Here is a 14,409-nt window from a genome sequence, read left to right as displayed (position 1 = left end):
CCAAGCTGTTCTAAGAATCCATCTCGGAGGGACTCCACAAACTCCCTTTCTTGGGGTCCAGTACCAACCTGATTCCTCCAGTCTACCTGCATGTTGAAATCATTACCTTTGCAATATGCCAATTTTAACTCTTGATTCAATTTACACCCTCCATCCAGACTACTGTTTGGGGGCCTGTAGATAACTCCCATTCGGGTCTTTCTACCCTTAGAATTTCTCAGTTCTATCCATACTGACTCTATGTCTCCTGATTCTATGTCCCCCTTCGCAAGGGACTGAATATCATTCTTCACCAACAGAGCCACCCCACCCACTGTGCCCATCAGTCTGTCCTCTCGATAGGACATTTTCCAGGCCCTGTCCACTTGACGCCATGTCTCTGTTATTCCCACAACATCATACTTACCAATTTCCATCTGTGCCTCAAGCTCATCTACTTTATTTCTTATACTGCGTGCATTCATATATAATACTTTTAATTCATTACTCCCCTCACCTCCCATATGAATTCCTATTTCACTTGACCATACTGTACGATCCCCTCTTGAGCTTTCTTGCTCTGTTGATTCTGCACATCAGAGGAATTGTAGCCAAAGAATTCCACTTTTAAAATTTGTGCAACTTTGTTTTTACTGTAATTGGACTGGAGTTCAGTTTCTTTTGTTTTTGACAAGAGTCCACTTAAGTTAAACTCATTTAGTTGCAGAAAGAAGAGTCTGATGCCCACATTAATCTTAATTGTCATGTAATTTAACATATGTCACTTATCCGTGGTATTAAATGAAATGATCAATGAAGAGAAGGGAGAGACTTATTGAAACAAATGTAATCATTGCACTGAAGTATATTGCTGTTGTCCATCAATGGGATTTTCTTCTGGAATTACAATTCTCCAGAAATATTTAAGGGATTGCAAGAATGATCTAAAATCTCTTCTTCACCCTTTCAGTCAATGTACTGCTGCCATGTAACAACAAATTTCACAACATATGCTGGTGATATTAACCCTGATTCTGATTCCAAGTTTGAGCAGCCAGAGGCTTTTGTCTAGATTGGTATCAATAATATTAGTAGGAAGGATGATGAGTTTGGGGGTTAAATTAAAGGATAGGATAGTTCTTTCAGGATTACTACCCATGCCGCATACTAGTGAGGTCAAAGTAGGAAGATGATGCAGTTAAATATCTCACTAAGGAAATGGTGCAAGAGGGAGAGCTTCAGACATTTGGATCATTGGGTTCTCTTCCAGGGAAGGTGGGATCTATACAAATGGGACAGTTTGCACCTGAAGTGAAGAGTGACTAATATCTTTGTAGGAAGGCTTGCTAGCACATTCTTGGGGGGTTTAAACTAGAGTTGCAGGAGATGGAAACCAAGTGGAGTGGTTGTGGTGAAAGTGCATGTTAAAACAGAAGATGAAATGCTGAGCATGGCAGAGCTAATATTCTAAGTTGTGTATCTTTCAATGCAAGACGTACTGTAGGCAAGGTAGATGAACTTAGAGAATTGATAAGCATTATGATGATGCAGCCATTAGTAATACTTTGCTGCATGAGAAGCAATACTTGCAGCTCAATGTTCAGGATTTCCATGATTTTAGACATGATAGAAAGGGAGGTATTAAAGGGGTGAGGAGGCATTACCCATCAGGGAAAATGTCGAGGTAGAGCTCAGAGAAGATACACAGGAAAGCTCCTTTATTGAGACAATATGGATAGAATAGAGGAATAAGAAAGGGATGACCACATTAATGGGCGTGTTCTAGCGTGGATGAAATCATCGGTCAGAGAGAGTTACTAGTAGATACAAAGCAGCTTCTTTATTCGACACAACAAGGTACAGCAGGCATTATACGGACAGAGACGCTTTCGGTAGAAAGGTCTGCTAGCCCAATGTGGGCTCAAAATTTATATGCTAAACACAAAGGCAATTGCTACTTAAAAAGTTATAGACAATGCATAGACAATGCTTCCTTTTGAAGCTACATACAAACATCACACCTTCTGACTTCATCCTTTCCTTCCGACGTCAACATGTCTAGGTTGGTATCCAGTCTTTAGGAATGCAAGTTAAATCCACAATACATTTATTTGGCATTTTACGTGCTAACATAGAAGACAATAAATATTTATAAAGTATGGATAATACTGTCTTCGAAACTACAGCATATGGTCAAACTACAGCGCCAGAAGCACCTGGTATTCACACCTTTTTAGGAAGCGCATTGTTGTGGACTCAATCCAAGTACTTTGTCAATTAGAAATCTGGTGGCCAAAGTCACTTAAGTGTAAACGAATCATCTACCCAAAAAACTCACTCTAACAGGGTGTATATTATAGACCTCTGAAAAGTCAATGCGATTTAGAGGAGGACACTTATAGAAAGATAGCAGACATTTGCAAGAAAAATAACATTATGATGGAATGTAATTTTAACTTTCTGCATATTCCTCAGACTCCCATACTATAAAAGGGCTGGATGAGATAGAGTTTGACAAGTGTATTCTGGAAAGTTTCCTTAATCAATATGTAGAGGTCTCAACTAGAGAGGGCACAATATTGGATCTCCTCTTAGGGAACGACATAGGGCTGGTGACATACAGTAAGTATGTGTAGGGCAACTCTTTGGATCTAGTGATTTTAATTCCATTAGTTTCAAGATAATTATGGAGAAGGATAGGACTAGTCTTGGGTTGAGATTCTAAATTGGGGAAAGGCCAATTTTGAAGGCAGCAAAAGATATCTGGGAGGTGTGGATTGGAATAGATTGTTTTCAGGCAAAGGGGTGTTTGTTAAGTGGAAGACATTCAGAAGTGAATATCCTTTAATAAGATGCTATTTCTTTCTTTTTATCCATCTCTGATTATTCCTGCCAACTTGTGCTGTATACATTACGTACTATCCTGCATCTGATTATCTAACTCTCAAATATCACATCTATAAGTAAAAGTTCAAGTAAAATTTTCAGTTATTCTCCCAAGTCTAACTACGACATCTCTGCAGTAACTCCAATAGTTGATAAGGCATCACTGTGTGAAGGAAATTCTCCGGTGTAACTATGGGATAGTTGTCTTTGGCATTCAGCTGATAAATCACACCTAATGTAATGCTAATGAGATGAGAGTATTTAGGAAGCAGTAGTGAAAGTTCCAAAGCACTGTGAAGTCAGTGAGTCTCCCTCTGTTCTATTTTTTTACCACAATATACAAATCCCATCCCACTAGACAAATTAAAATAAAAACACTCATATGATGGAAGGTTTAAGAACCAGAAGAAAGATATTAAGTAATTGGGTGAGAAAATCAGAAAAGAACCGTTTTACACAATGTGTAGTCATAATCTAGAATTTGATGCCTGACAGGTAGTAGGAGATTTAGTCATCACCTTCAAAACAGAATTGTACAGATATTTGAGGGAGCTACAGGAAAAGAGCAGAGGAATGGAATCAACTTTTGCAGACTACTGGCATTGGCTCAATGAATGGCATGGTCTCCTTAGTGGCTGTAACAATTGGATGATTCCTTGATTCTATCTCATATCTGAAGGACAGGACCACGTAGATTCTGAACAACAACTTTTTGTTATGTATTGTTTTGTTTGTAGAAAAGCAGGAAGAGATACATTTACAAAGATTAAATCATTCTGCCTACAACATATATGGGAACACGCGTAATGGCCTGTGAAAGGCAAAATATGCAACAACATGCACACACACAAAATGCAGGCCAGGCAGCATTTATGGAAATGAATAAACAGTTGATATTTAGAACCAAGACCCTTTACCAGGACTGGAAAGGCAGGGGTAGGAAGCCCCTTCATCAGGACTGGCAAGGAAAGTAAGGGGAGGAGGAGAAGGAGGACAAACTAGAAGGTGATAGGGGAAAACAGGTGATTGCAGTTGGGGGGGTGAAATAAGAAGCTGGAAGGCGGTAATTAGAAAAAGGGAAAGGGCTGGAGAAGGAATCTGATAGTTAGAGGAGAGTGGGCCAATAGAGAAAGGGAAGGAGAAAAGGCACCTGGGGGAAGTGATAGTCAGGTGAGAGGAAATGAGGGACCGTAGTGATGAATAGAAAGGAAAAGGTGTAGGGGAAAAATTACCAGAAGGAGAAATCAATGTCATGCTATAAGGTTGTAGGCCACCTAAACAGAATATGAGGTGTTACTCCTTCATCCTGAGAGTGGCCTCATCATGGCAGAAGAGGAAGCCATGGACCAAAGTGTGGGAAAGGGAATGTGGATAGAAATTAGAATAGTTGGTCACCGGGAAATTCCGCATTTTGTGGATGGACTGAAGGTTCTCTACAAAGCTGTCTCCCAATTTACATTGAGTCATTATAGAGGAGACCACATCGGGAGCACCGGATACAGTAGACAACCCCAAAAGATTCACAGGTGAAGTGTTACCTCACCCGAAAAGACTGTTTTAGCCCAGAATGGAGGTGAGAGAGGAGGTGAGTGGGCAGGTGTAGCATTTCTGTAATTTGAAGGGATATGTGCCAGGAAGGAGATTGGTGAGGAGAAATGAATGGACAAGGGAATCACAGAGGGAGCAACCCCTATGGAGAGTTGGGAGGAGGGGGTTACGTAACGATGTGTTTGGTGGTAGGATCCTGTTGAAGATGCTGGAAGTTTGGGAGAATGATGTATTGGATGTGGAGGCTAATGAAGTGGAGGACAATTAGAACTCTATCCCTGCCAAGGCAGCGGGAGGATCGAGTGAGTACAGATGTCCAGGAAATAGAGGAGATGTGAGTGTGGGCAACACCAATGATGGAGGAAGGGAAACCCCAATCTTTGCAAGAGTCATCTCTGATGTCCTGGAAAGGAAAGCCTCATCCTGGGAACAGATGTGGTGGAGATGAAGGAAATGATATAAAGGAATAGTATTTTTACAGATGATAGGGTGGGAAGAGGTATAGTCAAATTAGCCATGGAAATCAGTAATATGCAACATGTAGATTCAATTTATAAGTTCAGATTTCTGGTGGTCATTAAAAATAATCTTATTTTTGTTTCTTTACCAAAAGAAGAAGTGCAGTTACTTTAAGCAGATTTGTGACAGCAGCTTTCATGAATATGTTTTTCATTTTGCTAGTTAAAATTCTGAGGCTAGACCACAGTCTGGGCTCAAATATAATGCCAAGTAATAAAAGTTAAATGAAATATTAGAAGAAATTAAATATCAAATTCTTTGCTCTGTATTTCATAATGGAAGCATTTATGAATTTACATCAGTGATATTTCAATTTTTGCTATTTTACTTACTGCTTCCAACTCCTTCATGGTGAGTTAGAACTATTTCATCACTACTGAATTCTATCTCTTCCAAAACAGCCGTATTGGTAGTCATGGTTACTTCAGGAATAGGTATGTATAGTTTTGCCAACATGTTCACCTTTGTGTTTACTAATTCATAAATCTACAAAATAGAAAGACGTAATTGTCACATGGTATGCTCTTCACTTTTATTAATCATCAAAATCAAAATCCCTTGACACTATCCACTATGTAAGCAATACATCAGTCTCAGATTAGTTTACACAGTTGCTGAAAAAAATTGATGGTAATATATTCAAAATAGCATGGCTATATAAGGGTAGAAATTTGGCCTTGATCCTATAATTAGATAATATATGCATATGGTACACTGAATGAGAAAGAGAATTTAGTATGGGCTACTAAATTGCATATTTAATGCCTGTGATTTAAGTGGTGTGAGAGAAGGATGAATTTCTAGTCAAGTTCTTGCACTATTCCATAAGGTACATCCAAACTACCAGCTGTACGTATAAAAAATTGGTAATAACAAAATTTGCAAACTAGATACCATAATACCCACAAATTCTACATTCAGAAACAGAATCAAAATCAGGTTTAGTATCACTGCCATATGTCATGAAATCTATTGTTTTGCACCAGCAGTACATTGCAATACATAAAAACCTATAAATCACAGTAACAATTCATACTTTAAATTTAAATTAAATAAGTAGTGCAATCGGGGAGCAAAAATAATGAGGTAGTGTTCAGGGTCTAGTTCATCATTCACTCGGAAATTTGATGGTGGAGGGAAAGAAGCTGTTCCTAAAACATTGAGTGTGTGTCTTCAGACTCCTATCATCCCTGATAGTAGCAACAAGAAGAAGGCATGTCCTGGGTGAAGGGGGGGGGCAGGGCACTTAATGATAGATCCCGCCTTTTTGAAGCAGTGCCTTTTGAAGATGTCTTTGATGTTGCAGAGGCTAGTGTCCATTATGGGGCTGGCTCAGTTTGCAACCCTTTGCAGATTTCTCTGATACTGTGCAGAGGCCTCTCTATGCCAACCAGTTAGAATGCTCTCCATGGCACATCCATAGACATTTAGTACAGGTGGTATGATAGCATCAATAAACAACATCCTGACGAAGGTATTGCTGGTCTCCAGGTGGTCCAGCACCAGGTGGAGAACCAATGAGATTACATCTGCTGTAGGCCTTTCGTGACAGTAGGCAAATTGCAGCAGGTTCAATCCTTGCTTAGGTGTGAGTTTAATTTTGGTCATGACCAATCTCTCAAAGCACATCAAAGCACTTTGTATGAGTACATATGGGTGATAGGTATTGAGGTGGCTCATCCTGTTCTTCTTTGGCACTGGTATGATTGATGCCTTTTTGAAGCAAGAGGGAACCTCAAACTGCAGCAGAGAAAGATTGAAGATGTCTTTGAACACTCCTCCCAGTTGGATGGCACAGGTTTTCAGTGCCCTATCAGGTGTACCAATGTCAGAACATCCTTCAAGGGGATGAACCCTTGCAAGGCATCAGGCCCCGACCTAGTCGGGTACTGAAAACCTAAACTGACCATCTGGCTTGAGTATTCAAGGATATGTTCAATGGTTCAATTTAATATCAGAGGATGTACAAAGTATACAACCTGAAATTCTTACTCTTCACAGACACCCACGAAACAGAAGAAAACCCCAAAGAATGAATGACAGAAAAATGTTAGAACTCCACTACTTTCACTACTGCATTCCAAGTTTCCCACCTGCTTCAAAAGGGCAGCAATCATACCAGTGCCCAAGTAGTACAGAGTGAACTGACTCAACAGCTCACACCTTGTAACACTCACACCTATTGTAATGAAATGCTTCAAGAGCTGGTTGGTTAGGGCTAGAACTAACTGCTGCCTGAGCAAGGATTTAGACCCACTGCAACAGGTCTACAGCAGATGCTATTTCATTGGTTCTCCACTCTTGAGCATCTCAACAACAGCAAATATATGTCAGGCTGCTGTTTAAAAAAACCCAAGTCACATTACTTGGTCTCCATTGTGCAGTAGACAGTTGCTGCTCAAAAAGGTAACAATACTCATGGATAATGGATAATAATATTGAATAGTAGTTACCTCCAATCTAATGTTTTCAGGCTTGTGAATAATCTGAATGCTGAATATTTGTCCAAATTGTACAGTAAAATCTGATTGTAGTTGTGAAGTAACAGTGTGTGAAACATATTTGTCATTATAGAAAATACTAATGAAGAATTTATGGTTTGGTATTTCCATTCTTCTATGTAGTTCACCCCTAAAGTTAGATACAAGAACACCATTTAGATACAAAGGGGATAAAAGAACACAATTTCGTTGTTACTGCAATATTTTGTAACATTAAGAAAAATATGATCTCATCTGAAAATTAAATACATAATTTGGTATTAATTAATGGAACATGTTAAGTCCAAATTTTATTATCCATCCCAAATTGCCCTTGAGTTGATTAAGTAGGTGAACCATTAAAGAGCCATTAGTAACACAAGAACAAATTTTCTTCCCTGCAGGATATTTGTAAACCAGTCCTGTGGTTTTATGGTTATCAATATTAAAATGAACTTTTAATTCCACATTTATTTCAGTGCTTGAATTTAATGTTCCAAGTTAAAATAAATTGTCACAGTGAAACTTAAATGTGCCTCCAGATCTTCAGTTTATATTGCTGCATATTAGTCCTGTAACTTAACTACTAGCTATCATAGTCTAAACTAGCCTGTAAGTAAATTATTTTACCTTGAATTGAAAATTACCATGTAATAACCCACTTATTGTCGGATTAAATATCTTAAAGAGATTCAAGGTTAGCTTTATTTAACACATATACGTTGAAACATCGAAACATGCTGGTCAACAACCAACATAGTCTGAGTATTTGCCAGGGCAGTCCATAATGTCACCATGCTTCCGGCACCCAACATGGCATATCCACAACTTGCTAATTCATACATATTTGGAATGTAGGAGGAAACAGGAGCACCTGGAGGAAACCTATATGGCCACAGGGTGAAAGTACAAATTCCTTACAGACAGCAGAGGAAATTGAACCTGAGTTTTTTGGTTGTTAATAAATAACAATATACAAACCTAATTGACTATCTGGATTTAAAGCATAATGCACCTGATGCCTGCCAAATTTCAAGTTCAGATTTCAATCTTACATTTATTGTCATGGGAATACATAATGCCATGCTTTATGTAGCAACAGCACAGTACAATACAAACATAAATTACGTCAACTTAATTAACATAAATTATACCTAACTGACAATAAACATAACACATTTATTCAAGTTGAGGAAAGTACACTCTGAGATAGAATTAGCATTTCAGGTCAGTTCAAGAACACCATAGCAGTGGAAAAAAAACTGTTGCTTAACCTTGATATTTGGTTCTTCATAGAATGATGCACTCGATTTTGTCGAAATGTGATGTATGCTATTGCTTTGCCAAAATTATATGGATAAGATCTTTTATATATGTGCTAAATAGTCCAGGAAGGGAGTATTAAACAAAAGGTTGTTTAGGTTTTCAGATAAAAGCTGTCAGCACATAATCATTTGCTGAAGAAAGGTTGAAGCCTCTCCTAGGACATTACAATGCTTATGGTCAGAGTACCCCTCATGTTGGTTAAAGTTGCTGAAGGGCAGCCTGAAATCATTCCATGATATATTCAATAATTTAAAAAATATACATCCAGTTTAATTTAAGGTTGCAATTCTGACAGCTTAGTTACACTCCCCAGCTTGAATACTGAGCAAAATAAAGTGGATTCCGGTTAATTGAGACACATCGGGACCAGTACATTTTAGCCCGGTTAAGCAACTGTCCCAATTAGCCGAAGTTTCTGCAAATAATAAAAAGGTATTAAAAAAAAGACAAACTATCATTTAACTGAGTACTTAAATGAAATACAGAACAAATTAGAACTATCAATACTACTACAGTACTATAAATCTGTGTTAGTTAATAGTTATCAACAGAGGAATTACACTGCTATGTTCTTTTGATTGACTATAAATGAGCAAAATCAGCACAGGCACCTCATGCAGGTAATGGACTGCCTTCATCATCTAAATCTTCACTTTCATTGTAAAATTCAAGATGGTTACTGAAACCTTCAAAATTTTCCTAGCTTATTGAAGTAGTGAAATCATGTCATTTTCACTCCCAGCTGTGTCAGTCATCTCCAAGCCTAAATGCTTGAAACAGCAGTAAGCAAAACATTTCTGAATTGTCTTAATGCTTACTTCTTACCAACTATCAGTGATAAAGATCACTGCTTCTTGAACAGAAGCACACACAACTAATGCTATTTAAAGTCTGTTCGCTCTAAGCATGTTATAGTGTTTAATGGCCACAAAAGTGCAAATGTCTGATGTTAGTTAGAAGCTGTTTGGCAACAGTGTCCTGTACCAATTAAGTGGTGAGGTGTCCCAAATAAATGAAGGGAATCCTGGCACTTTTGTTGATTATTTTTTGTTCTTTAGAAGTTGTCCCAAATAAGTCCCTGTTAACCAATGGCCCAATTAACTGGAATCCACTGTACTTGTTGAGCTGACCTCTGACAATTTTCATCCATTTCATTTTCCGCTATTTCCTAAACAGTATAACTTCCTAAAGTATTCTAATTGTGGACAAGTCTGGAGGTATTTTCACTGTGCATCAGTTAGGAACTCCACAAAGTTTTAAGCATGTTGCACTATGCAGAACATTATGATTCAATGAGTTTTAAACATATTGGAGGAGCAAGATGCTGAGACAGAATCTTTCAGTGATTCTGAAAAGCAAGTATGATTCATCCAACTAAGGCATACATTGCTGTGTAGGATGTCCTCATTACTGATTAAGATAAGATCTAAGATTAGCTTTATTTGTCACACGTACATCGAAACATCAAAACATACAGTGAAATGTGCCATTTGCAAATACAACTAACACAGTACAAGGTTGTCTTGGGGGCAGCCTGCAAGTGTCATCACGCTGCCAGTGCCCACATAGCATGCCCACAATTTACTAACCCTAACTCGTACATCTTTGGAATGAGGGATGACACCAGAGCATCCAAAGGAAATCTAGAGGTCACAGAGAGAATGTATAAACTCCTCACAGACAGGAGCAGGAAATGAAGCTCAGTCTTACAGCTGGTGTTGTAAAGTGTTATGCTAATGGCTACACTATGGTGCTGCCCCATTTTGCAAGGATTCACCATTACTTTCCACCAGCAGTCCGACCTCCACGATTAACTAATACAAGGCCTGCAAATAACTAAACTTCCATTTCATTGTTTCACGTTGCACATTGCAAGTGAAAGGCAACCTTCCTGCCAGCATCAAAACGGGGAAGTCAGGAAAATAATAAATATAGAAAATCTATGAAATTCTATACCCCATAAAGCCAAAGCTCAGATAAATAGATTTTAATTGAATAAAAACAGGGGAAATAGACAAGATAAAAGATAACCAAAATTTTGAAGAAAATAATATATTCACCAGTAATCTGTTTGGAGATTTAAAGCTGGAATCAACATTTGAATCTACACTTAACTGTGTTCATTTGAATTTAACATTTGTCCACATCCCAAAAGGTAAAATTATTTGTGTTCACTGGAAGTAAGCAACGCAAAGCATACTGCATTAATAAAACAGGTTCATACATGTCAAAATTTAGAGGCTACTGAGATTGATTCAAACCCCAAGAGACTGCAGCAGCTCATACCTCATTGAGCATGGGAGTGATAGAGAACCTGATCATAACAAAAGGCAAGAATTAGCAGTCCAGCGGATGACTTTTGCAGTCAGCAATCTCCATGCTAGTGAAAATCATAAGGACCAAGGAGGAGAATAATTGAAAATACGCAAAATACTGTAGCAAAATTTTTGATGAAATTCTATTGCAGGGTGCATAAAAAATTATCCTGTAAAATAGAATTTCTGGTTTCATGGAACATAGTACCCTATTTAATAAACTGTAATTTTTTAATATTCAAGTAAACATCCTACTAAGAGTACAAATCTTACTCAAAGCAATTTGAGTCTGGTGTTAGCGGCATATTTGGTGACAGTTTAGGAATCACAATAGGCTTCTTTTGTTGACTGCAAGTTAATGCAATTCTTTTTTTTGCTATGTCTTCTATTGTTGCTCTATCAGGTGGCACAGAAAGTTTTGGAGGCTCTTCTACATCATCATCATCATCAGTGTATTCATTGGATGATTCTTCTTCTGTAGCTTTACTTTCCTTGGCTTTCTGGTAACATTCAAAAATAAGGCTTATAAATAAAGTTTAGTTGTCTTATGATTAAAACTTTATCTATATATTAAGCAGTGACCAAATACATTAGAAGGAGCAACAGCACTGAACAACATAACGATGGGAGGTTAAAAGTGTAATGCTACAAATCTGTCCAAATAAAAGCAGATGTAGTACACATAAGACCAGAACCTAGTACATATAAAACCAGAACCTATACTGAGAATCACTTCTTGGTAGGAAACACTTGGATAGAACTGAATTTTTTAATGGGAACTATTTCTGTCCATGTAGAGAACTTATCATTGGACCATCAATAAGTATAAAACTATCCAAAATAGGTGAATTAAATATTTTCAGCTTTTTTGCACTCATATTGAAGTTTCCTAATGTAAATACTGTTATTCTCAATTTTTGTATTGGCCTAAACAGAATCAAACTTCCAGATATTGCACCCACAATGCTGTGCCACTGGAAGTGCAAAAGGTTGGTACATCAGCCTTTTTCCCCATCATGCAATCTGCACAAAGAGAAACACTTCATTTTTGGATAAAATTTGACTGACCATTCCCTAGTTATTTAGAACAACACATTTTACTTCCATCAAATGATAAGATTGTGAAATTCTGAGGTCAGTTTGACCAAAGCAGACAGAATTGAGTAGAGCTAAGTGACTCCTAGTTATAACGATGTGATATGGTATCTTAAATCATACATGTGAGCACATGTGGCTAATATATCTGTTTCATGCAAGAATACATGTGGGATGTAACACATGATCATTAGGAAGTTCAACATAAGACCACAGCACAAAGGCTGAGGAACAGGCCATTCTGCTTCTTGCATTTGCTCCACCAATTCAGTACGCTCATGTTGATCTCATTTTCCTCAACTTCTCCTTCTGCCCTTCCTCTATAATTCTCGATTCCCTTGCTGATTAAAAAAATTATCCATCAGTGTTTTGAATATATTCAAGGATTCAGCCTCTAAACTTTCAAATAAGAAATTCTAAAGATTCTCAAATTTTTGATGTACAAGACACTTGGAAGTATTCTGTACAGTTTTGGTTGCCCTGTTATTGGAATGACATCATTAAACTTGGTCTTACTTTCTTTGCTGGATCTTTTAAAATCTAAAGGTAGGGTAACTTCACTGATAGCAGCACAACCCTTCCCAATGAGTTAAACGAGCTTTCTATGCTCATTTTGGACAGAAGGGGATTGAGTTAGGGTTGCTATCTACCTGACAGCAATCACCATTGCTGACATGAGATCAGTCTACCAGAGAATGAACCCACTGAAAGTTTCTTTTTTTTTGCTATGTCTTTTATTGTTGTTCTGTCAGGTGGCACTGAAAGTGTCCCCGACCACGTCCTTAGATACTGTACAGATCAGCGGCTAGAGGTACTTGCATATATTTTAACCTACCCTTGTTTCAATCTGATGTTGCCACCTTCTTAAAGAAAACCACTATCATGTTGGTACCTAAAAAAATAGGTAATGTGCCTTGATCAAATACCAGTGACTCTGGTATTCACAATCACAAAGTGCTTTGAGTGGTTGGTTATGGAATGCCTCAGCTCCAGCCTACTAGACAACCTTGACTTACTGCAATTCATCTACTGCCAAAGCGGGTTTACAGCAGATGCCATTTTCCTGGCCTAATCCTCATCTCTAGAGCATCTCTGGACAGTAAGGATACCTAAATAAGATTACAGTTTATTAACTACAGCTCTGACTTCAATACTATAATTCCAACCACACTCCAAGACCAAGGAGTGAATACTTCCCTCTGCAATTGGATCCTCGACTTCCTGACTAATAGATCACAAGCAGCAAGATTAAGCAGCAAACCTCTGCCACCATTATTCTCAGTATTGGTGCTCCACAATGGGGCTGCATCCGCAATCCCCTGATTTACTCCCTGTACATTTGTGATTCTACATTAACTCCATCTACATGTTTGCAAATGATACCTCCATAGTGGGTCATATTTCAAATAACAATGAGTCAGAGTACAGAAGGAGATAGAGAGCTTACTAGCAATAGACACAAGATTCTGCAGATGCTGGAAAATTTGAGCAAAGCACACAAGATATTGGAAGACCTCAGCAAGTAAGGCACTGTCTGTGGAAGAGAATAAATAGTCAATTTATCAGGACGGAAAGAAAGGGGGCAGAAGCCAAAATAAGAAGGCTACAAAAGAGCTTAGTAAATTGGTGTCATGACAACAACCTTTCTCTCAATGTCAGAAAAATAAAAGAGCTGGTCATTGGTTTCAGGAAGGAAGGCAGTGCACTTGCTCCTGTCTACATTAACATTGCTGAATTGAGAGGACTGAGAGCTTCAAGCTCCTGGGAATGAACATCACCAATAGTTTATCGTTTTACAGTTTTATCTTGTACTTTCTCAATGCACTGTGTAATAATTTGATCTGTATGAACTGTATTCAAGATAAGCGATTCACTGTATCTCAGTACATGTGACAAGAATAAACCAATTCCAATTCCAAGATTACTACTGCATCAGCTGTCTCTGCAATCCCTTCACTTAGGATCCAACGATGCAAACTATTAGATCCTGGGAACTCAGTCCTTACTGGCCTTATTTTGCCTAATTCTTTAATGATACGATAACATTTAATTTTTCCCTGTATTTTATTATAGCAGTAGAACAGTAATAGTTTTGCTACTGTAAAGGTATAAAGATCCACATTTCTAGTGTCAATCTGAATACTAAATTCTATCAGGGATAGATCTGCCTAAGGGATTTTTTCCCAACAAGATATTTAATTAAATTTATCTTGGTAAACATTGCCAGATCTGAAATAGCCCATTCCATGCCTCCCAGTGGT

At 38.0% G+C, this 14,409-nt stretch overlaps 1 protein-coding gene across 1 annotated transcript in view; it reads right to left on the bottom strand.

Moving 5' to 3' along the window:
• LOC134359133 (protein CC2D2B-like) overlaps positions 1 to 14,409 on the bottom strand; it is a 139,454-nt gene that overhangs the window by 64,754 nt on the left and 60,291 nt on the right. Inside the window, exons 14-16 of the mRNA XM_063072098.1 lie at positions 11,327 to 11,553; positions 7,386 to 7,563; positions 5,265 to 5,418 (exon numbers count right to left, since the gene is read on the bottom strand). Of these exons, the coding sequence (XP_062928168.1) occupies positions 5,265 to 5,418; positions 7,386 to 7,563; positions 11,327 to 11,553 (559 nt within the window). The remainder of the gene's footprint in view (positions 1 to 5,264; positions 5,419 to 7,385; positions 7,564 to 11,326; positions 11,554 to 14,409) is intronic.

Source organism: Mobula hypostoma, chromosome 19, assembly GCF_963921235.1.
Source record: "Mobula hypostoma chromosome 19, sMobHyp1.1, whole genome shotgun sequence".
NCBI lineage: Eukaryota > Metazoa > Chordata > Chondrichthyes > Myliobatiformes > Myliobatidae > Mobula > Mobula hypostoma.
The sequence above is the reverse complement of the archived record's forward strand: the minus strand, read 5'-3'. Positions and strand labels throughout refer to the sequence as shown.